The sequence below is a fragment of the Hyperoodon ampullatus genome, assembly GCF_949752795.1.
Source record: "Hyperoodon ampullatus genome assembly, chromosome: 4".
Classification (NCBI taxonomy): Eukaryota; Metazoa; Chordata; class Mammalia; order Artiodactyla; family Ziphiidae; genus Hyperoodon; species Hyperoodon ampullatus.
Genome location: NC_136917.1, coordinates 13674235 through 13699050, shown reverse-complemented (window position 1 = coordinate 13699050; position 24816 = coordinate 13674235). Strand labels below are relative to the sequence as shown.

Below are 24816 nucleotides of genomic sequence, written 5' to 3'. Positions count from 1 at the left end.
AACCTCTCTGAGGTTTCCTCCTATGTAAATTGAAGGTAATAGTTCATAGCTTATAGGGTTATTTTGAGGATAAAATAGATTAATCATTATAAAGTGTTTAAATGACTGGCACTCAATACATTTGGTTATTATTTCCAGGCAAGGGTTTAGACATGAGGGAACCAGAAAAGACAGTCCTAAAACATGAGTATAAACATGAGTATATTACAGGAAAGAAGTTTTTCAAACTAGGTTAGCTTGTCCTTTGAAATGTGCTATTTATTCATTCACTTTCTTTTTTTTTTCTTAGTTATTTAAAAAAATTTTTTAACATCTTTATTGGAGTATAATTGCTTTACAATGGTGTGTTAGTTTCTGCTTTATAACAAAGTGAATCAGTTATACATATACATATATCCCCATATCTCTTCCCTCTTGCGTCACCCTCCCTCCCACCCTCCCTATCCCACCCCTCCAGGCAGTCACAAACCACTGAGCTCACTTTCATTCAATCGTTCCTTCTTTTTTTTTTTTTTTTTTTAAATTATTATTGATTTATTTATTTTTGGCTGTGTTGGGTCTTCGTTTCTGCGCGAGGGCTCTCTCTAGCTGTGGCAAGTGGGGGCCACTCTTCATCGCGGTGCGCGGGCCTCTCACTATCGCGGCCTCTCTTGTTGCGGAGCACAGGCTCCAGACGCGCAGGCTCAGTATTGTGCTCACGGGACTAGTTGCTCCACGGCATGTGGGATCCTCCCAGACCAGGGCTCGAACCCGTGTCCCCTGCATTGGCAGGCAGATTCTCAACCACTGCGCCACCAGGGAAGCCCCAATCGTTCCTTCTTCAGTCAAGAAATATTTGAGCCCCTCTGATGTGTAAGGCACCGTTCTAGGCCCAGAGATACAGTGACAACGTAGAGTGGGGGTTGGCAAACTGTGGCCCCATGGGCCAAATCTGGCTCAATGCCTGTTTTTGTAAATAAAGTTTTATTGGAACACAGCCATGCCCATTCATTCGTGTATTGTTTATGGCTGCTTTCATGCTATAACGGTAGAATTGAGTAGCTGTGACAGGCAGCATAGAGTCTGCAAAGCCCAAAGTAATTATCATCTGGCTCTTTATAGAAAACATTTGCTGAGCCTGATCTAGAGAGACCTTTCAGCGGGTCCTCAACTCTCTTGAAAGAGGCAAGTCAACAGGAAATTTCAGTATAATAAAATAATTTCTGGGGATCATGTATGTAGAAAAGAGGATCAGACAGGCTTCTTAGAAGAGATGCCCTCTCAGCTGAGACCTGAAGGCTGAATAGGAGTTAATGAAGTAAAGGAGAAGGGAAAATTGTTCTAGATAGAGGGAACAACATTAACAAAGGCTCAGAGGTGAGAGAGAGCAGGGTATGTCCAGGAGCCGAACGAAATTCATCATCACTGGGGGGACAAAGGACAGGTGACATAGAGCTTCACAGGTAGGAGGAAGTTTTGATGATTTTCTGAGGGCAGTAGAGAGCTATTAAAGAATTTTCAGCAGGGAGAGAACATAATTAGCCTTGTATTATAGGGAGATCAGTCCACCTGGAATATGGAGGCTGGATTTAAGAGCTGAGTGGAGGGTGAGGATCAAGACTGGGGTCAAGAAAGGCCAGTGGGGAGCCCATTTCAGTAATGCAGGGGAGAGCATGGTAGCCTGAACTATGGGGTAGCAGTGGAGTTAGGAGAAGAGAGCAGTTTGCAGACGTATTTAAAAGGCAGTGCTAGCAGCACAATAGCGAGTGACTGCACATGGCGAGTGTCAAGTGAAAAGGAGGAAAGCATGGAAGAGAGTCACTCCCTGAGAAGGGGACCACACGGGCAAGAGCAAGTTTGGGGTGGAGGGAGATGACAGGGTCCATGTTGGACATGCCTGTGGGACGCCCATGGGGGGATAAGTTTCACAATTCAGTTTCTACTCTTCCCTTTTTTTGGCCCAAGATTGATTTTATAGCAGACCCTATTCATCCCCATCTGTACGCATCTGATGGTCAGCGCACTCCAGGGGTGTCCAGCCACACCCCTGTGCCTCCCTCTCCTTCCCCAAGTGACACGCTTCTACTGTCCCAGTGCCAGGAAATTAACACTTGCCAGCAGCAACCCTCAACTACTAACCGAATCGGTCTGTGAACACCCAATTCCCTCGCTTTCCTCCCGGGATGATTCTGAGGGTGTGTTTTGCACTGTCCTCCACAGCTGCCCCGCAGGACTGAGCTCCAAATGCCCCCGGATGTAGCCTCCTAAATAAACCTCTCATAGTGGAACCCTTATTTCAAAGTCTGCTTCCGGGGGAAGCCAACTAAGACAACTATGAGACGTTTATTTAACCAAACATTATTGGACGCCTGTTGTATACCAGGCATTGAGATGAGCCAGAGGCCCTCAGGCCCTGGGTCTCACCCTCTCTCTTCCGCCTCCTCCTCACCATGGAAACCTTCAGGCCGTTTCACCCCCATTCTAGCCTACACATCAATTCCAGAGTCACCGTCAGGACACAGTTCTCATCACAGCCCTTTCCAGCTTAAAAACCCACAGTGGCTTTTCTCATGACCAAAAAGCAAGCTTCAAGCTCCCTAAACGGCCCTTGCGGAGCCCTTGACCAAGCCAGAGCAGCGCTCCCAGCAGACTTGGCTGTGATTCCTCCTCTTCCCTTTGTATACTGGGACCCAGCCTTCCCAGAGCACTGGGATGGGCATACGCCGGGGTGGAGAGCATGGGCTTTGGAGCCAGAAGCCTGGCTCTGCTAGCCAGTGTCAATACCAGTGTGACCTTGGGCGGGTTATTCCACCACCCTGTGCCTTAGTTACCGCATCTGTGAATGGCATAGCAGTGCCTACTCTACAGAGCCACTGGGAGGATTAGATGAGATAATGCATATAAAGCACATAGAACAGTGGCTGGGCACGCCATCAGGGCTAGAATTATCGGCAGTTTTGGAGAGCACACAGCAGCTGCCTGTGTCGTGCCCTGCTTGGATGATATCCCCCGTTTGGTCCATTTAAGAAACCCCTTCGGGGGCTTCCCTGGTGGCGCAGTGGTTGAGAGTCCGCCTGCCGATGCAGGGGACGTGGGTTCGTGCCCCGGTCTGGGAGGATCCCACATGCCGCGGAGCGGCTGGGCCCGTGAGCCATGGCCACTGAGCCTGTGCTCCGGAGCCTGTGCTCCGCGAGGGGAGAGGCCACAACAGTGAGAGGCCCGCCTACCGCAAAAAAAAAAAAAAAAAAAAAAAAAAAGAAACCCCTTCGGGCTTCCCTGGTGGCGCAGTGGTTGAGAATCTGCCTGCCAATGCAGAGGATGCAGGTTCGAGCCCTGGTCTGGGAGGATCCCACATGCCGCGGAGCGACTGGGCCCGTGAGCCACAACTACTGAGCCTGTGCGTCTGGAGCCTGCGCTCCGCAACAGGAGAGGCTGCGATAGTCAGAGGCCCGTGCACCATGATGAAGAGTGGCCCCTGCTTGCCACAACTAGAGAAAGCCCTTGCACACAAACGAAGACCCAACACAGCAAAAATAAATAAATTAATTAATTTTAAAAAAGAAACCCCTTCAAGACCCCACTCAAGTATTAACTTCTCAGTGCAGTTTTCCCTTACCAGCAGCTCACACCCAACCTAAGAAATAATTGCCTTCCATTTTTCAGTTCCATGGTATTTTACATCTATTTTTTGTACTAACACTGTATTATGGTTAACTGAGCATGTATGTGTGTGTGTGTGTGTGTGTATGTGTGTGTTGAGTCTTTTCAGAGCAGCCCACGCCATTCATTCCACTGCTTTAAGACAAGAGCCGAAGATGTTAGCCACTTGGATATCTGAAGGAAGTGTTTCTAGGAAGAGGAAAGCAAGAAAAGGCTCAAGGGAGCCTTTTGTGGCCTGATGTGGCCCCGGAGTAGCAGGGAGGCCATGTGGCTGGAGCAGAGTGAGCACGTGGGAGAGTGGAAGGAGGTTGAGACTGAGGGGTAAAGTGGGGGAAGGCGGACAGAGCATGTGTGGATGGTGCCCCATCACAAGGACATTCACTTTTGCTCTGAGTGATATGGGAACCATTGGAGGGTTTGAGCAAAGGAATGCCTTGATTAATGAGGGTTTTGGAAGGACCGCTGTAGCTGCTAGTGGAGCATAAGGTGTCGGGGAGCCGGGGTAGAACCAGGAGACCGGTTGGGAGACTACTGCAAATCTGAATGCACTTCCTCCTCCTCTGTATTTGTCAGTTTTCCCTTCTGTCCTAACAACCCTAGCATCTCAGTGGCTTGCCAAAAATAAACATTTATTTTCCTCACTGATGGGTCATGGTTTGGCCGGCTTTGGCTGATTGCAGCTGAGCTGAGCTCAGCAGGGCTTGGATTCGGGCTGTAGATGGGGTTCAGGGTCTTTCCTGTGACTTCTCATTCTCCTTGGTTTAGTGGCTCCCAGAGGCATATTTTTCTCATGGCAGATGGAAGAAGAGATGAGGTCCAACCAGGTCACAGAAGCACATTTAAAGCCTCTGCTCACATCACACCCACCAACCTTCTGTTGGCCAAATCAGTGTACATGGCCAAGGCCGACATTAGGGGGGCAAGGAAGTATACACTGCCCACTTGAATGGGAGATACTGCGAAGACACATGGCCAAAGCCTGGGATGGATGATTCTATAGTGCAGCAGAAGAGAAGAAATTAGAAACAATAAACCAATTTACCACATCCTCTCTATTGCAGTTACCCTCATCCAGTGTCGCCAAGTGTTGCCTGTCATCTTTCTGTTTCTTTCATCCATTCCATTTCATCCATTCTGGTCCCCTTCGACTGACATACTGCCTCACACAATGGTCTCCTTCATAGAATCTCCCCCCATCAACTCTTGTTTCTCCCCGACAACGCATCCTGTATGCCTCCACCTGAGTTTTCCTCCTACAATGTTTCTTTCTTCACACTGATCCTGCTTGAGAAACTTCAGTGACCAGCCGTTTAGCAACACAGGGTTCCTCAAGTGCCAGTAATTTCTGTACCCTCTTCATGGTTTTGGCCAATCTGTAGAACACCTGTATTTTTTTTTTTAAGATTTTTTTTAATGTGGACCATTTTAAAAGTCTTTATTGAATTTGTTACAATATTGCTTCTGTTTTATGTTTTGGTTTTTTGGCTGCAAGGCATGTGGGATGTTAGCTCCCCAACCAGGGATCGAACCTGCACCCCTGCATTGGAAGGTGAAGTCTTAACCACCGGACCACCAGGGACGTCTCCACCTGTATTATTATTATATAATATTTTCTTTCATTTAACTTTAAGTCAACTTACTTTTTTTTCCTTAGCCTCGTCTTAAATCATAGTGACCATGAGAAAACTACATTTTTCTAAAAACATAAAAATACATTGTGATTAAAATAAACCTGCTTGTGCATTTACCCCCTGAAGTCACTAGAGGTATGATGATTACTTTCAGGGACCCACTTGCCTCCTGCACAGCTTCATCCCACCTGTCTAACCTTCACTCTCATCTTTGCATATTTCTGTTGCTGGGGTCATCATGGTCTCTTCCTTGTCTGTGCACCTGTCACGGAAGAGTGTTAGCCCTTAGCCTTGGTCAGACTGCCCTCGGAGCCTGGAAGACCCTACCTCTTTCTCTCTGCCTGTCTATCCTTCAAGATTTGTGCCTCTTCCACGAACCCCCTTCCCCCCTAGTTAGCTGGCTCTCACTTCTGCTTCGCTTACAGTCTAGGCCCATCACCCAGAGTCCCAGCTCAGGCTTTTCTCATCGTTTCACGTGTACTGATCTCACCAGCTTGGCTCACAAGTGCCCCAAGCCTCGCATGGCTTGTGCCTGCCCAGTCTCTTTCCATCCAGCCCTCAGGGATTCTTCATCCTTCACCCTGCATATTGAAACAGGTGCTGTTTCTGTGGTGCCCCATCGCAGTCTTTGACTGTTTCCTCTCAGCCCTTTCTCTGTCTTTCATCCCCTGGTTCATTCCTCCTTCTCTTTCGAGATGCTAATCAAATATTGCCTCCTCTGTGAAGCCACAAAGTCTCCTCCCACAACTTGCTGTATGTCCTTCTCTCTCTCGGCGTATGTCACATGTGCCCGTGGTCACCAGTGTACTTATCTCCCTTCCCCACTAGACTGACTGTAAGCTCCTTAAGGAGTGGATCTGTGTCCGAGAGCATGACATAGAATAGGCACTTAGGGCTTCCCTGGTGGCGCAGTGGTTGAGAGTCCGCCTGCCGATGCAGGGGACACAGGTTCGTGCCCTGGTCCGGGAGGATCCCACATGCCGCGGAGCGGCTGGGCCCGTGAGCCATGGCTGCTGAGCCTGCACGTCCGGAGCCTGTGCTCCACAACGGGAGAGGCCACACCAGTGAGAGGCCCGTGTACTGCAAAAAAAAAAAAAAAGAATAGGCACTTAGTAAACGTTGAATTTCACAATCAATTTAAATTTGAATTAAAGTGACTTGAACTTTGCTGTTTCAATGGGACTAGGCATTCTTTGAAGGCAGAGATCTTACCTTCTCTCTTTTTGCTCCCCCATGTTGCTTGCACCAGGTAGGCAAACAGTAGGTGCTTATTAAGTTTGCAGCAAGATGAGTTTCGTAGGAAACACAGGAGGTGGCTATGGTTGACAATGAAAATTGGTACCAATTAAGATAGCTTAGCAATTCTAAGCTCTTTTAGGCCTAAGCTGATTTTGAACACCAAATGCATCATGATTTTGACAACTGAAGTCAGATGGAGCCGTGTTGGAGCCCTTTGCCTTTGCTCGTGATTGAAAGGAAAGATGCAATTCATGTTAGGTACCTAGTCCTGTCTATTCTGTATCAGCTCTGCATCTGGAGATGGTGTCAAATTCTTTTCAGGATGGAACTGGTATTGTGTGTGCGTGCGTGTATGTGTGCATGTGTGTGTGTGTGTGTGTGTGTAAAACAGAGAAAAAGAGAGATAGCAGTCCAGATGCCAGCACACCTGGAATCTATTTGTGAGGATCACTGGTTCAGTCCACAGCTTGGACCATTCATTTATTTCTCACTAAGTGAACATCTGGGATTCAGTTTGAGACACCATCAAGTTTGGATGGGATCTCAAAGCCGTGGTTGGGATGAGGGACTGCTCGCCCGAGGTGGGAGTGAGAGAGGTGAGCAGGGGCTCTTAAACTATTCTGCAGACTTCAGTTCAAATGCAATAGCCAGAGGGTTGAGAAACCCTTCCCAGGCTGGAAAAGCATTAAAAAAGAAGCGGGGATGGCGTAGGGGGAAGGATAACCAAAGGAGATTCAGTCAGATCAAAGCAATAATGTGATCTGAAAGTACCCCCTTTCTCCTTTTACCCTGTTCCCTCTCCACCCCATAGTGCTAAAAATGTCCAGGTATCTTCCTTTTCTAGGGAAAAAAAAAAGAAAAAAAAATTGGACGTTGACCAGAAAGGAAATGCTATGAGAAAGTAAAATTCTAATTAGTTATAGATGAGAATTGGTCACAGATAATTACTTGACATTCCTTGGCTCATGCCTGGGAGGGCTTAAAAGATCTTTTTTTTGTTGCTAGATATGTAGACATATATCTAGATAACTAGATAAACACAGAGAGAAGCTCACCGTCATTAACAGATCTTGCAGAGTGCAAGTGTTTAGAACAGAAATGAAAGGGAAATTTGTCATTCACAAGCCAGGAATGTTTGAATCGTTCGCTGTCAGGCCTCTTTTTTCTGTTCTTTCTTTCCTTTTTTTTTTTTTTTTTTACTTCCATCTTTTTCAAAACAAAAGTTCAATGGGTTCAAACAGGATCATTTTAAAAAGTACCCTTCCAGAAAATTTGTGCTGAGTTGCACCTGCCCTTGGTGACATCTACCGACCAGAGTATTTCTCCTTCAATTTGCATCTGTCATTTTCCTGCCAGTGGGTTGAAGGGGTTGGAGACCCAGATGAAGGGCCTAGAATAATCCAGAGAGAACATGGAGAATCTGTGGTGAGTTGTGCTCATGCCATCCTATTTAGAACCAGCTTTGCTGCATTGCTTTGAGGATTTTTAGGGTGGAGGGGAAATCCCATAGCTACCTCAAGTATTTTTCTCTTAATTCCTAGTAGAAATGACTCAACATTAACTCAGGGCTGCTCAAGGCATGCTTAATGTCTTGGAGGAGCATGTTTTTAGAGAACAACACTAACTTCTAAGGAATTCTCAATCCTTCTTCCCTATCCAACACAGCTCTCCCGTATTTATTCCCAGGCAGCACAGACAAGAGAGAGTTAGCCTTTGGGGGCCTTCTGCCTTTTTTTTTTTTTTTATGTATTTATTTACTTATTTATGGCTGTGTTGGGTCTTCGTTTCTGCGCATGGGCTCTCTCCAGCTGCGGCAAGCGGGGGCCACTCGTCATCGCGGTGTGCAGGCCTCTCACTATCACGGCCTCTGTTGTTGCGGAGTACAGGCTCCAGACGCGCAGGCTCAGCAACTGTGGCTCACGGGCCCAGTCGCTCCGCGGCATGTGGGATCTTCCCAGACCGGGACTCGAACCCGTGTCCCCTGCATTGGCAGGCAGATTCTCAACCACTGTGCCACCAGGGAAGCCCCTTGCCTTTTTTTTTTTTTTTTAAGCACCTTTGTTTTACTACTATAGAAACCTCACTCTGATGCCCCACCTGGCGTAGGGACCCTTACCCTTACTCTGGCTTCACTTGGTTCTGAAACTGCCCCTGCTTGCCCCTCCCCCCGCTGTACAATTGAGATGGCGTAGGCCTCGGACTCCTTATTCTCAGGACCCTCTTTCAGGCACTGTGGCAAAAGCGTTTAATTTATGCTATTGTGATTGCCACCCTCCTGTAACCTGGTTGCAGCACTCTGGAAGGTCTCTAACAGGCTACTCAGGTTTTAGTAACCAGAAGTGAAGTAGCCAGTACGGGGGTGTTGCGGCAGTTGCGTAGCAACTTTCTAGCACTTTAAGTTTTCCACCAGTTTGGTCATCTTTACCGTCTTTGCTCCTCAGTAATTCCGTGAAGTAGGTATCACTCACTCATTCATTCATCCATTCAACCAACCAACTAAACAACTAGCAAATATTTATTGAGCACCTGTGAAAAAAAGAGTCACAGTGAAAAAAAGAGACAAAGACCCTCTTCTCAGGGTACTTCATCTTAGAATGGATATTCTAATTGAGATCATTATTCCCATTTTCACATGAAGAAACCAAGAAAAAGAGAGAGGTTAAAACCCTAAAGGACACACAGCTTATTTAGAGCTCGATTTAGAATCTAAGTATCCTAACCAGCTTCCAGAATAAGAATAGAATAAGGATCTTAGGACTCATCTCATCCAACTGACTGATTCTGTTGATACAGAAAACCAAGCCGCAGAGAGGGGCTGTGGTTCACACAGTCACACAGCTTTGGGGCGCAGAGCTAGGACCATAGCCCAGCTTCCCAAGTCCCAGCCCCGGGGCCCTGTCCATGAGTGCATGGACCCTGCAGTGGCCTAAGATACACTGGCTCTGCCATCTTGTCACTGTCACCCTGTCTTAGTCCATTCAGGCTGCAATAACAAAGCACCACAGACCGGGTAGCTTATTAGCAACAGAGATTTGTTTCTTACAGTTCTGGAGGCTGGAAGTCTGAGATCGTGGTCATGCTCTGGTTCTTCCGGGTTGCAGGTTGCCAACATCTTGCTGTGTCCTCACATGGTAGAAGGGGCAAGGGATCTCTCTGGAGCCTCTTTTATAAATGCACTAATCCCATTCATGAAGCCTCTACCCTCATATCAGCTCTCCAAGGCCCCACCTCCTAGTGCCATCATCTTGGGGGTTAGGATCTCAGCATATGAATTTGGGCAAGAGGAGGACACCAACATTGAGACCATAGTGACCTCCCTTACTTCCTTAACCAACAGATCTCATGACTCATTTTCCTAGGTACTATGAGCACATTCCCTCAACTGCCTTGCCCAGTCTTGCCTTCCACAGACTCTTAGTACCAGACCCGCCATACACTGTCCCCTAACCTCCGCCTTCCCTGTTCTTGCCACAGATGACCTGTCTTTGGCCCTGTCAAAGGCCACTGCCATCACTTGTGCACTGGAATCTCCTCTGTCACCTATTCAGGAGCCTCACTCTAAAAATTTTCCCCTCATCCCCTGCATCATTGATTTACCAGATCAGTCTCATCAGCATAGGAGCATGTTGCAATTTGCCCCATCCTAAAAAATAAAAACAAAACCTTTCTTCACCCCATTTCCCCTGCTGACTATCAACCCATTTTCTATTCCCCTTTATAGCAAAATCCCTCCAAATTATTATTTTCCCTTGACTTTTGTCCTCCCACTCTTTCTTGAACCACTCCAGTTAATAGTTGACGCCTGACTCTGTACCAAGCTGTTCTTTCTAAGTCACCGTGTTGCTCAGTTCAGTGTTGTCCTCATCTTTCTCTACCTCTTGGCTGCATTTGACCAACCAGTCCCTCCCTCCCCTTCTCCCTCCTTGGAGCCCCATTTTCACGTGGCTTCCACAATTCCACCTTCTTCTCTTGCTTGTCCTCCTACCACACTCTACCATTTCCTCCTCCCTCTGGTCTCTAATGGATGGTGCAGCCCAGGACTCAGTCCTAAATCCTCTTCCCTTCTTTTCTTCATTTCTCATGGTGGCTGTGGTTCCTGTATTTAAATACCATCTACATCTCCATTTTGGTCTTATCCCTGAAGCCCAGATTTGCATATCCAATCATCTATTGGGTACCTCCACATGGATATTTATGGGCATATCAAATTTAACATGTCCAATCTGGCCCCTCGCCAGACGTGCTCTGCCCACAGTCTTCCTCCAGCTCAGGTAACAACAGATCCACACTTTCAGAGGCACACGCCAAAACCTCAGCGTCATCTTTCATTCTCCTCTCTCAAGCTTTACCTCCAATCCATCAGCAAATCCTGTCTGCTCCACCTTCAAAATATTTTCATCTTCACACCTCTGCAACTACCACCTTGGTAGCAGGGTAAAGAGAGTTCCCAGAGAAGGGAGGAGCATGTGCAGAAACCCTGAGGCAGGGGAAGATGCAGGACTGGAGTATCTCTGAAGGGATAAGGCATGATTCTTGAGTCTGGGGAGTCACCTGCCCTATTGGCCCCATTATGAAATAGGGTTGAAGCGATCGCTATGGGGATCTGAGTTTTGGCCACTGCCAAGCAGTCTGGCTGTCTGGAATGGATCTGGCCAGCTCTAAGGGATATACGTGATTCTGTTAATTGCATGTGCATTACGTCTGCAGTGTATGTTGTGTGCGTGTCTGTGTGTGTGTGTTCATATGCATGTGTAAGTATGCATTTTTTCCCACTCCAGACATCTTTTCCTGGACTCTGAGCCATCTGTGTACTAATGTAGTTCCATGTCCAATCTACTGGGGGATCCCCAGAAACCCCTGCTCATGACTTTAGTCCTAGATGAAGCAGCCTTTTTTGTTCACAGACCTTTGGGGTTCCTTGTGTTGTTCTAGGCAAACATGACTTAGGCTTTATGGGTTGGTCACCATGGAACAAGCTTCTCTGCAGAGCCAGGACTCCTGCCCTTCTTGCCCCCACCCTCTTTTCTCCTCCTGAAATCAGGGTCTTCTGGAGACAGGGGTATTTGGGCACATGGCAGCAGCTGGGACAGGGGTCAAAGGCAAGGCAGGCTCAGGCCACCGATGTGCTCTGTTTTATCCCTAACAACCGTGTCATTGTAGGAAAATTGGCCCAATGTGAGGTGCTGGAAAGTTCAAAAAGGGTTGTTTCAGGGTCTTTGTGCCTGTTTTCTTTTCATGCTGGAGTGTTGAGTTGGAGCCCAGCAAGATCCTGGGCAAGCCCCAGAGCTCTATAGAACTGGACAGATATCTCGGGACAGAGTCACCTACCAGGGCAGGCAGGGGCTGAGAATGCCCTTGGGGAACATCTGAATAAACAGACCTTTTAGGGTCTGAGAGGAGAAGAAGGATAAATGCTCTTAAGGGATGGCTCAGGATTCCTGCCCCCTCGCCTGGGGGCAGTGATTTCCTGGGACCCTCAGAGCCTTCTTCAGAAACCAGAGGGGCAGTATCATTCAACAGGCTTTGAACAGTAAGGCCAAGGAAGCACAGGGTCAGTTTCCTAGTCTGCTTTGACTCAGTTTCTCCAGCTATAAAATGAATAAATACTCTTATTACTGGCCTCCCTCTTAGGATTGTTGGGAGGCCTCCTGGTCAACCAAGCACCAAAGAGTTAAGGAAGCAGAATAGTGAAGCGGTTCAAAGTTCAGGTTTCGTTGTCAAAGAGACTTCTGTCCAAACCTTGTTTATCAGCTGTGTGCCTTTAGACAGGTTTCATAACCTCTCTGAGCCTCAGTTTCCTTGTGTCACATAATGACATTAGCAATGTTGCTTTAAGGATGAGATGAGATAATGCATATAAAGCACTGCCCACAGCAGTTAGCCCACTGTAAGTGCCTTGCATTGATAGAAAAGAAGGAAGGAAGGAAGAACAACAAGATCAAAGAGATCCTTATTATTGCTTTGATTCTAAAGCGAGTTGGGTATTATGATAGTTCTCACCAAATATTCAAGTGTCCCTGTAGATTTCCCAGCTTCCTTTGCAGTTAGGTTTGGCCATGTGACTAGTTCTGGCCAGTAGACTGAGAGTAGATATGATGTGAGTCATTGCGAGGTCAAGGAAATTAAGAGCTGGTATGGCTCCTCCCTCCCTCTCATCCCCAACACGCTGACCTTGGGGGCCACATGTTCTCTAGGGCAGCGCTCCCCAGCCTTGTTGTCACCAGGGACCGGTTTCGTGGAAGACAGTTTGTCCACGGATGTGGGGGAGGGGGGAGGATGGTTCGGGCGCTAATGCGAACGATGGGGAGCAAAGGGGAGCAGCAGATGAAGCTTCGCTGGCTCACCTGCCACTCACCTCCTGCTGTGCGGCCCAGTTCCTCACAGGCTGTGGACCGGTACTGGTCCACGGCCCGGGGATTGGGGACCCCTGCTCTATGGCATCTTAGAGGTAGAGACAAGCCTTTCTGTGAGTGTGGAGTCTGTCCACTGTGTTAACCCAGTGAGATTTCGGAGTTTCTTTGTTACTGCTAATAGCCTTGCTGACCGATACAGTCATCTCTGAAGGCGAAATACATCTCCCCTATTCCTGACCTCCTGGGGCATCTAGGGATGATGATAATGATAATAACAGTGGCTGTAACAGCTACCATTTATCGAGCCTTTGAGAAATACTGCAAAGCCCATCACAGATGTTAAACTATTCAGGTATCTCAGGAGGTTCATGTTTTGCTATTAGATGATAATTGTGTTCCTAAAGTAAACTTTATTTTTTTAAAGGGTTCTCTTAAAAACTTCAGTGAGGAAAAAAACTGCTTAGGGCAAGAGTTTTAGACGATGACAACAAAGTTATTTCTCTTACAGAAATGTCAAAAGTAAAGGGTTTTAATTGCTATTAGGACATTCTGAAGTTACAAACTACAAATAACAGATCTTCAAAACTGACATAAGCCAACCTAAAGGTGGTCATTGAGCAAATGCTGAATTCCATGGAAGACAAGATTCAGGTCAGCTTGCTTCCAGACCATCAAAATAAATTGTGGCTTGGTCCAGAAGTGCTAGTAAAAAGGAAGCCCCATTAGATCTCAATAAAGCTGCTACCCTCCCCCGCCACTGCAAAAAAAAAACACTAAAAATACATTATAAAAAAAAAAAAAAAGGAAATCCCAATGGCAAAGAACAGCCAGTCACCCACTAAAGTGGCCTGTGGGTGTTGAAGCTGGAGGCCAATAGGTTTTCCTCTGATACATCCTTTCTGATCATGACAGTGGTGTATAAACCAACAACCAGCACAAATTGAGTTCCTTGCTGAACTGATCAGGTTACATCCAATTTGCATTATGAAAATTTGCATAGCAGGAAAAAGCCTGAATCTGACTTGTCTGGCAGATGAGGAAACCAAGAAAATATGAGGCCATCAGTGGCTACAGTGAGCAACTACGGAAACAACCCCTATTCAAGGTTCTCTGCTTTTTTGACTCTGCTCAGCTCAGAGTTCCCCTGATGTATAGTGACATCTGCATATCCTCCTGAATGAGGGTGCCGTCTCTGAGCTGGGATTCGAGGCCTCTGAGTTTGGTTCTGTCCTTCTCTTGGGGTCTGCCAGGACGTCTTGGGCCTGTCCATCCCTCCACTTGGGGAAGGCCTGGAGCTTCTGCTCTGAATAGCAAAGCCGCTTTGGTCCTTGTTGGTGTTTCTGAAAATACCAGTAGACCTGGAAGGTGTCCAGGCTGCCTAGGAAAGTGCCTGGAGAAGGGGATTCACTTGATTTCATTACTAAAGCAAACAGTCCTGGTGACCTTTGGCAATTAGCACATTTTGACTTCCTCCCTCCCTCAGGCCTTCGCTGGGCAGCTGAACATTCCACACCTCCCTGAGAAAGGGGAAGCACTTTGAGTGGGTGCTGGGGCCTCTTGCTGACTAAGCATGCCTCCTTCCGGCCTGGAGGCCTCTCACCCATCCTGCACCGACTGAGGGGACGAACTGGCTCCATCCTTTCTTGCCTTGCTGCCCAGTAGGTCAGTAGTGAGGCAGGTGAGTCTGGAAGCCGAGTCTTCAAGAAGATTCTGGAGCATGTGGACAGATTCAAGCAACTGGGCCCTCTGGGAGTTCTGTTCACCTGCAAACAGGATGGCTCCTATCACCCAGCGGAGGAAGGCTATTGCTTTTTCAGGCTCCCCTAATTGGCCATTCCCACCTTATGATTTACTCATGAAATTCAACAGGCCCTTACTGAAGGCCCCCTTGCATGCCTGAAGCTGTGTCAGCTCACAATGGGTCACTGAGTAGATATTAGACCTATTTCCCACTCTCAAGGACCTTCAGAACTTAACAGAAAGACGAGACCCACGTGTGAGGTAATAAATCACAACAGTCTGTAATGAGGGCTAAATTAAATACCATCATTTTCCATGGTAGTTAAGAGTCCAGGTTTGGCATTAGGTGTCTGGGTTCAAATCCCACCACCATCATTTTGGTTGAGTTTGGCTTTGGGCAAGTGCCTTAACCTTCTTAGGCCTCTGTTTCCTTATTATAGGTTGACCAAGGATACTAGCCTCAAGCACTTCTGTGGGGAATTAAATGAGCTGGCACATGTGAAGCGCCTTGTACAGTGCCTGACTCATGGTCTTAGGGTATTACCAGCTACTGCTACTAGTTGTCAGAATATATTTGAGGGACCCCAGTAGTTTAGAAATCCTGAATCTAAACACACCCCCGTCTGCATAATGGTCCTCTCGTCTTTATTTCTTTCAGCACTGATTGGTCATTTTGACTGATGAGTTACCCAAGCTGGAGCCCCTGGGGCCTTCATATGCATTTAATCACAAAACCCTGTTGATTAGACCTCACATCTATGTCCTCCACTCCAATATGACTCTTACCCTTAACTGGGTCCTCACACAGCCACACTGATTACTCAGGAGCCCTCTTAACTGCTCACCTTGCTTTAGATTTCACTCCCTTCCAAACAAGCCTTACCACTACTCAAGAGAACTTGTTAAAATCCAAAACGGATTATCATTTCCTTGCTCAGACTCTTTCTGTGGCTCCCTCTGACTCTCAGTAAACAGCCAAGCCCAAATCCTTGATCATGACCCACAAGGGCCCTCGTTGATATGACCCCTGCCTACCTCTAGAGCTTCATCGCTTGTGTTTCTCAAGTCACCCCCAAGTCCCAGCAATGCAGCCCCCTGTACCCCAAGTTCTCCTCAGTCTCCTGGTCCTCCATGACCATGCACATACACCTCTCAAAGTCTAGAACCCTTTGTCCCTATCTCCCGAAGAGTCAAAATTATGCTTTAAAAAACAAAAGCAAAAACCCTCCAAACCACTTTGTTTGGGAAGCCTTCCTTTCCCAGGTCTGGGTTAGCTGGCCCTCCTCTGTGCTCCCACAGTAGCTTTGCTTACAAGATCATGCTGCAGATTTTTGTTTTCGTGTCTGTCTCCTTCACTAGCATCTGACCTTCCTCATCTACATCTTATTCATGCAGGTGCAGGAAGGGACTCTATCTTATTCGTCTTTGTATGTTCATATTGAAAAATGACTAGGAAGATGGATGGATGGATGGATAAATGGACAAATGGGTAGATGGATGGATAGGTGAATGGTTGGATAGAATAGTGGATGGATGGACGGACGGACGGATGGACGGACGGACGGATGGACAGACAGATGGGTAGAGGGTGGATTTATGAATGGATAATGGATAGATAAATGAAGGAATTCAATAAAGTGGCAAAAACCTCTAATTAGGTCTTGCGGTCATCAGTGGTACTGCAGAGACAAGGCTCTCTTTCTTGGAGCTTCACAGTTCAGGCCAAAAAGCAGAATGACCTTGCAACTAGCAGCCAGTGGGTTTTTTTGACCTGGATGCTCCCCATTGTTCCAGCAGGAAGGCTGAGAAGGAGTGTTGATCCTAGAGGGAGAGAGGACACCCAGGTGGGCTTTATCCCATCATTGACCCAGCCTATAGCCTTTCTGCCGACCTCCTCAGGTCTGCCCTCATACGGGTCCCATTCCGTCCTTTTCTTCATCCAGGCATCATGGATTTATTTCCAGCATGAACTATGGCAGATTTCTGCCTCTGATTCCAGGGTGACAGAGCAGCAGATGGCATGAGTACGGAGGATGCCTTGACCAAGAGCGCTGTGTGCGGCCCAGCGCTTACCCGTTCCTCTGTCAGGAGAATAGCACGTTTCACTCTGTTCATTTTCCTGTTCAGGAGCTGCTCTTAGAGCAGCCACGTGAGAAGTTCACCTTATGCAGCTTGGAGCCTTTCTCAGCTCTTCGAGGAAGACCTTTCAGGCCGACTTGGTTCACTAAATAAACACAAATAAATCCTGGAATGGAATGAACTAGAAATGAAATGTCCTGTCGAGCTCCTCTTGATACAGAGAACCAGCATGCAGCCCGCCCAAGCCGAAGTGGAAAGACCCTGAGGCTTTTGGGAGAAGAGCCCAGCTCAGCCACCCTGGAATCCTCATTCAGGGTTTATGAAGCAGCAGGCAGCACACAACTGACTAAATTTGGTTGTGTTTTTATTTTTGTCCAGCCACAAATACCGGCAAAGAACTGAAAACGATTCCTTCCCTTCCTAGAGCCTCGGAGCCAAGCTGGTTTTATTTTTAGCTTCAACTCTGGTTTTGAGCTTTTAGGACACTCAATACCCTCCCCACCGCGGGCAGCGGTGGGCCGATTTCAGGACGTTTGCCTAAACTGGAGCGTTGGTTGTCTGAGTGTAACTCTCACCAGGCTTTGTGCAGCTGTGGCAATAGAGGGTGGTTCCGGACAGACCCACCTAGAGACCCACTTCTACTCTTGGGGACTCCAAGAGCATCCTTTTCAGGGAGGGAAATGTACTCAGGGTGGATGGTTGTCTGGGCTGGGGCAGCGGAGGTGGCAACCCTGGATGAAAGGAAGCAGAGGCAAAAAGAAGACTAGGGAGGGGAGAAGAGAAGGGGAAGGCAGCTGTCACAGATTGAAAGCCTTCGAGGAACACAGTGGTTCAGAACCAGGCTCTGGAGGCAGACCCCCTGGGTCTACATCCTGCCTCCGCCACTTCCTGTCATAGTGGCCTTGCAGAATGGGCTCAACCGCTCCAGGCTTCGCTGGCTTTATCTGTGAGATGCGGGTAATTATGATACCAGCCTCTGAGCTGCGCTGCCTGAGATCCTACCCCTCTAGCACGTGGCGTAGCGCCTGACACGCATTTGTGCCGCCACTTATTTCAGTTATTATTGCCATGCTCTCATTGCAGTGCTAGACACTTATGCATACAGTGTGTCATTAAAACTTACTGTAACTCACTGAGTAGGGTTATTAGGCAGATGGAAAACAGAGGCTCAAGGAGCTAGGTGACTTCCCCGAGGTTCCATGGCGAGAGCATGATAGAGCCAGACCTGAACCCAGCGTGACCAACCCCAAAGTCATAGCACCACGCCTTCTCTGGGACCAGTGCTTCCCCGTGTTAGAAAGGGACTTATCACTGGCTCTGTGAGAGCTGCTCTAGACAAGGAGCTAGACTCCCCCTCCTCTCCTCTGGGCTCCCCCCTTTCTTCCCACTTTGGTGACAGGAACACACAAAGAGCAGATACTGGGAGTGATCAAAAGAGCACTGGTCAAATCCATACAGACAGAAAATAGAATGGTGGCTGCCAGGGATGAGGGGAAGGGCCCTGGGGTGGTGCTGTTTAATGGGTGCACCGTTTCAGAGTTGCAAGATGAAACAGCTCTGGACATCTGTTGCACAGCAGTGAGAATATACTTAACACTACAGACCTGGACACTTAAAAATGGTGAAGGTCGTCAAGTTTATGTTAGGGCTTTCGTTTTAACCACAGTTAAACAAACGAAAACAAAACAAAAAACAAAAAAGAGCACAGGGAGTCAGGTCGCCGTTTCGGTGGGGCAGGGAATTTGAGCTTATCTTGTCCAACTTGCCAGCCTTTTCTCAGGCTTCCTTCCAGTCAGGAGTGTCACCAACAGCTCCGCCGGTCCACCCCTGCCCCACACCACGTGGACCCCTTCAGGGCTGAGCTGCACACGTCTGACTGGAGGTGGTGAATGCTCCTGTCACACGCTCTGCCCTTTCAAACTTCCTTCTAGTCCCCTGTCCCTCTGAAGTTTTTGTCCTTTAACCTGGAACGAAAAGGGGAAAATAGCAATCCCCCCACCCCCCCAGGGGATCACGTCTGCATGATGTGGTGGAGGACGTGTGGGCTTTGGGGACAGAAGCCGGGAAGAAGCTCACCTTTTCTTCTCTTCAGTTCGCTTAGCTCTAAGATGGGATAATACATTTTTTCCACGTAGCCAAATATGCGCAGTTTAAGCGGAGAAGTTCAGCCAGGCTGTAAACTGCTCTTTTGCACGAGGAGATTCTGGAGAGTGAGATTCTGAGGATTCTGGGGACAGGAGATTTGGGGACACTGGTTTGGGCTTCCCTGATTAGGCTGCGTAAAGATGCTTGGACAGAGAGGCCTGGGAATGAGCACGGGGCAGGCTCTCCCTCTTGGCCTCACACTCCCGGGAGAGCAGGCTTCATGGAGACCACAGCGGCTTACGGTCCCTCGGAAACTCAGATGGCCTTCTTTTCTGTGGGCATCAGCATGGGCCGTTCTCAGGAGAGAGTCTGGCTCTGTTGCCACCACCCAACGTGGGACACCCCTCCTGGGCTGAGTTTTAACCTCTGGGTCTACACACCTAGACCGTGATCCCTGACCCGGGGCCGACTTTGCCATTAGGCACGGCGGGGACAGCACCCAGGGCTGACAGTACTTTTTAGGGACCCATGAAAATGGTTTAATTTCTTTTAAAATTAGAGGAAAGGAATGAGTGTTCAGGTCAAAGTAAATGTTATATAATATTAATATATTTGTTTTTATACCAACACAGTTATAAAATACAATATTTAATTTTTTTAAATAGGGGAAGGGGCCCACAAAGGCAAAAATGCCCAGGGTCCACGGCAGTCATAATGCAGCCCAGCTCTGGTCTGAAAAGCCAGGCTGGCAGGGATTCCATTTGGCCCTTTAACCCCTGGTGATCTGCCTCACCCTCTTCTCTGTTCCTAGAATGACTGCTATCTGTCCCACCTCTCCTCACCACTTAGGATCTGGAATATTCTCTCTGGTATTTTGTTTCTTTTTAGGGACCCATTTCACATGCCCATTCCATCACTTGGCAATAGCTAGCTACCGCAGGCACATGTTGAGAAAAGTTCAGAAGCCTGTCTGAGGTTCGTGGGAAAGAATATCACGATCCGCTAGTGATGCCCCTCCGAGGCTCGTGAAGGGGGGTGTGGAAGCAAACATGTTGTATTCCTGCTTCCGACTGACCTTTGCCTTTTTATCCCCAACTTGACTCCCAGCTCCGCAAGTTCAGAGTATGCCTTACACGTGCTGAGCATCCCACGTTGAAAGATCTAGAAGCCTCTTAATACCTGTTGATCGATTGACCAAAGGGGTGTGTGTAAATACTCTTGATCCCGTTTCATGTCCCCTTGACATCTTTTCATTCTTTTTTCCCCCTTCAGGCGCCTGAACAAGAATAAACTCCAGGTCCTCCCGGAACTGCTTTTCCAGAGCAACCCGAAGCTCACCAGACTGTGAGTAGAATGGAGTTTTGTTCCCTACCTGGTGTCTTGTCCGGCTTTGCTGATGCCGAGGATGCGGTTGCCTTAGCGTGGGGAGCCCTGAGCCATGTGGACCTGGGCAGTGAGTCCGCGCACGTGGGCGCTTGGGGCCAGGCTTCAGCGTGCTGGGTCCTCACACTCCCCTCCAGACTGCCTTTCGTGCATCCGTCCTTCCCAGATCATCTGCTTAAGTGGCCGGTGAGGGCTGTGGACCTGTGGTAGTGCATCTCTCCTTTGCAAGGAGGGAGGAAACTCTTCCTTTTAACTTGGGTCTGAATTAACCTCAGGGAAATGCCCTGAGGGTAGGCTTGGAGGTGAATTGATTCACACAAGACTGCCAGTGGTCTCGGAGGAGGGCAGTGGTTTGGGTTAAGCATTTCAGCCTCACCTTCTTGCTGGCTAGAAGGATTCCTGCCCTTTGCCTGCTTCCTACCGCTGCCAGTCCGGGAACCCTGGGTCTGGAGATCTGTGATTTTGTGGGAAAAGAAAGAAACACTTTGAATTTTGCTTTATCTTCAGAATGGTCCAGGGTATAATGGGGGCTGGGGGGGAGACTTGCAGATTCTCTGTGTATTTATTCAGCGTGAGAGTTTGGATACTGAAGAGCTGGAGATGCATGTCGCGTTGGAGATTGTGATTCATAGATTGGGGTTATTAGGCGAGTGCTAATTACTGACAGTGAACAACTCCATGACTTTGAACCTGAAAGTCCTACCGGCAGTAACTAGTGTACATTATGGGGTGAATTGGTTGCCCAAGGCTTGACTTTCTGGCTGGAGCAACAAGTGTCCGACTGCTTAGCAGTCAGGCAGTGAGATGTACGGCCTGGCTGGGAGGACTCTGACCTTACTGGGGAGGCTGCAGAGTGGTAGCCACCCTTCTCATTTCCAGTGGCTGTGTTTAGTACCTCCGTATGCAGTCCGCCGATGCATGTAGATAAATTGGGAAATATGAAACGCATGTCTGCATGTGCACTTAAGAATGAGTTCTGAATTAGGAATCTGTATCTCTCTCTGTACACACACACAGAGACAATATACATAAATGTACTTTCAAGGGCACTTGGCTGCAGCAAGAACGGGCTGGGGTTGGCTGGTGTTTCAAGGGTACCGCGGCCTTGCTTGCCTTCTCTGCGGGACACCTGTACTTTGTCATGGTCTCCTCTCGCTGGTACTCCCTTTCTCTTGCTCAGTCCACCCAGCTGACTGTGCTAAATGAGAGAAAGAGCATGCCTGCCTTTCCACTCTTCGGCTCTGAATCCACCTTGATGGATGTGAGGGTGCGTGAGGTGCTGTTGCTGGCCCGAATGAACAACAGCAAGTGAGCAGACGGGGAAACTACTCTGGTTTTTAACTTCCTCTTCCCTTTACAGTTCTTCCCTTAAATGCTCACCTAATAGCCATCTCTCCACCCAGCATTACCTTGTGCTTTTCAACCTGCTTTTAACTAAATAACGCAGACTGTATGCTGTTCATCTGGAATCTCAGCGTCACTTTCGAGGCAAGTAAAAGGTGCTTATGGGACTGGGGCTGCTGAGCAGCTTTGAGCGGGTAGGTCTGAGAGTTCCAGTTGCTGCAGGAGGTCAGGGGGGCTGATTCTTGCTCCCCACGGCCATCAGGTGAGGCCCATTTTAGGCGGGACTGGTCTTGATCCAGGCAGAGGAGGAGTTTCAGGCCGTGATAACAGGCCTCTGCCAGGCTGGGGGTAGCACAGGGGCATGGGAAAGTCCAGTGTCCTAAAGGCCACTTTCTAACTGAAAGAGGTCGGGAGAGCCACTTTCCCTTCTGTGCCTACATGTCTTCATCAGTAAATGGGAGATGCCTCATCTTCCCTTCTACTCACCTCACCAAGGAGCTGTACGTATCCAATGAGATTATGGTGGGCATGCATTTTCTAGGGTTTAAAGTGCTGTGTGAGTGCAATTACCAAGATGGCTATTGTTACTCCTACAATTCCCATCTTCACAACTTGTTTCTGATCTCCTTTCACTGGGAGACATGAAGAAACCAGGAGCTGCCGTGGGCCCTGAGATCTGTTACACGGAGCTTTTGCCCTCAGGCCAGAGAGCTGCAGCTGGGAAGGCAGGGAGGACTTTCGGCTCATTTTGGTTTCTGTCCCTCTCCAGGTCCCCAGCCAGGCCCAATGTGACACATAGGCACTCGGGAATGGGTGGATGGATAAATGAATGATACAGGCCTCAGGGTATGAACCATGTTCTGAGGGAACTTTGAATCTTTTATCCACCATTCCTTCATTCACTCATTCGTTTGTTCGTTCATTCAATAAGCTTTTTCCAGGTGCTTGTTCCAGCCTGGCCCCTGTGCTGGGTGTTAAACTGCAGATATGAAGTTTGCCCAGCTCTCTATGTGCCCCATCATGATACATTATGAATGGCTGCCAAAGAGCTGAGAGCTAAATACTTTTTTTTTTTCATTGAAGCAGCTCTGTTAACCCAGGTTTGGGCTATAATCAGCAATCCCTTTTTCCCTCTGGGCTTGATCTTTGATTTTTCTTAATGACCCTATTGTGTCTTTGTCTTATTTTGTCAGCCACTCCAGGGCCTTTTTGGAAGTAAGCAGGGTGCAGATTAGAAATCAATAAATGTGCAATCATGAGTGTGTATACATTTGCCACTGGCTCTGTTTTAAAAGAACACTGCATCTCAATAGACGCAGTGAGCCATTTTCCAGGGAATGCTAAATGGGGCTGCTGGGTGGCTGTCTCCTCCACAGTCGGCCATGTGGTTTAAACAGCAATTCTGACACACCTTTTCTTATTAGATCTATAGGCAAAGACTGCTTAATATTCAATGATTATCTGAAAAATACCTTTTGGAAAGGCTATGGTTGTATAATAAGACATGTAGTGATGGGAAAGGGAAACAATATTTATTGAGAACCTATTATATATATATATATGATTATAATATTATCACTAACTAGTAAGTGGCAGAAATGTGACAAATTAGTTTAACTCAGAGGGGAAATATGTTAATTAATGTGCATGGGAAGGCCAGTGGTAGTTATGGTTGGCTTTAGGAACAGCTGGATCCAGGAGCATGGTGGTGTCCTCAGGACTTCATCTCACTCCCCCCAGCCCTAGGAAGAGTGCACAGGATGGCAGGCAAAAGCAGAAGGCTCTGAGGGCAGTAACCTAGCAACCAGGGTGGAGAGGGTGTCCTCGACCACAGTCCTGCAGAAAAGAACTGAGGGTCAATTGCTTACCTTGGTCGCACGTCCAGCTCTGAGCAGATGCTGTTGCTGGTGAGATGGTGTCCTCTGATTGACCAAGTTTGGGCCATGCATCCATCACAATTGTTTGCAGATGAGGGTGTGCAGGGCCTGGGAATGGGTTTCCCAAAGGGAAGAGTAATTCTGGTATCAGAGGACAGGGGGAGACATACTAGACTTGAACACAGCAGACATCTACAAGTTTGTTGAGCATCTAGTCTGTTCAGTTCCCTGTGCTTTCATTGAATGGTTTGGATCCTCACAATAACACTTCAAGATAACAACAATAGCAAACACATTGAGTGTCGGGTGCTCTTCTGAGCACTTTACATATAACTTGTTTGTTACTCCTAATGATGCTATGGGGTAGGGACTATGAGTACTATTCTGTAGATGTGAAACTGAGGCTCAAAGAGGTCAAAGAACTTGCCCAGCATCATACAGTTACTCAGTGACAAAACCAGCAATCAAATGTGGGTAATCTGACTCCAAAGCCTGTGCTTTTTTTCTACTACAATTAACTCCCTGCCTCAATACTCCCATTTTACAGATGAGGAAACTAAGGCCCAGAGTTTAAATTTCTTGTCCGTATATCCCGTATTTCTAAGCAGCAGCACTGGGCACTCTGCCTCAGTACTCAGATTTAGCCTTCACACCAGTCCTGCAAAGAGAATTATTAAATCTACTTCTACCTCCACTTGCCGCAACTAGAGAAAGCCCTTGCGCAGCAGCGAAGACCCAACGCAGCCAAAAATAAATAAATAAAATAAGTAAATTTATTTTTTAAAAAATCTACTTCTAAAGCTTAGAAGTGTTATCTGACTTACCCATAGTTGTATAACCAGGATACAACGGAATGGGGAAAGAAATGCATGTGTGTTGCTGCAAAGTACCTCTGTTTTCTACCATGCCACACTGCTGTGCTAACTATTGTGGAGAGCTGAAGTCATGCTAAAAAGGATTGGTGATGGACCTGTCATACATCCAAGTGCCTCTGTCAGGCCTTGGTGGGTTACCCCGCCCCACCCCCCTTAAATGCAGCACCATCTGATTCATTGGTGCATGTGCATAGTAGTGATGTATCTACCCTCTTACTCTGTCCTTTAGCGCGTAGAGCATGAGCCATAGAATCCTAGAGCTCAGAAGTGCCCTGAGGCTTAGGTAATACCACTGTGGTCTGTAAAACACCCAGCAAGGTCTCTGTCCTGCTTTGGGCACTCAATAAACATTAGCTCACTCCTGTCCTGATGTATATTATAAGATTTTCAAGGGTCAGGACTGTACTTCTGCTCTTTCTAGGTTTCCTGTCACTCTTGACTGAGCACAGGAGATGGCAGTAAAGTGAAAAGGTTAAGGGGCTGCCAGTTACTTGCTGTGAGACCATGGGCAAATTACTTAACCTCTCTGGGTCTCAGGTTCTTCATCAGTAAAGTAGACAATAATAGAACC

General features: G+C 47.7%; 1 protein-coding gene across 2 annotated transcripts in view; it reads left to right on the top strand.

Annotated features, from left to right (window-relative positions):
* The window catches only part of SLIT3 (slit guidance ligand 3), a gene marked incomplete at its 5' end in the record, with an annotated part of 578559 nt that overhangs the window by 85945 nt on the left and 467798 nt on the right, over positions 1–24816 (top strand). For both annotated transcript variants that reach the window (XM_079702652.1, XM_079702651.1), the window contains one exon: positions 20039–20110. In XM_079702652.1, the coding sequence (XP_079558778.1) occupies positions 20039–20110 (72 nt within the window). The remainder of the gene's footprint in view (positions 1–20038; positions 20111–24816) is intronic.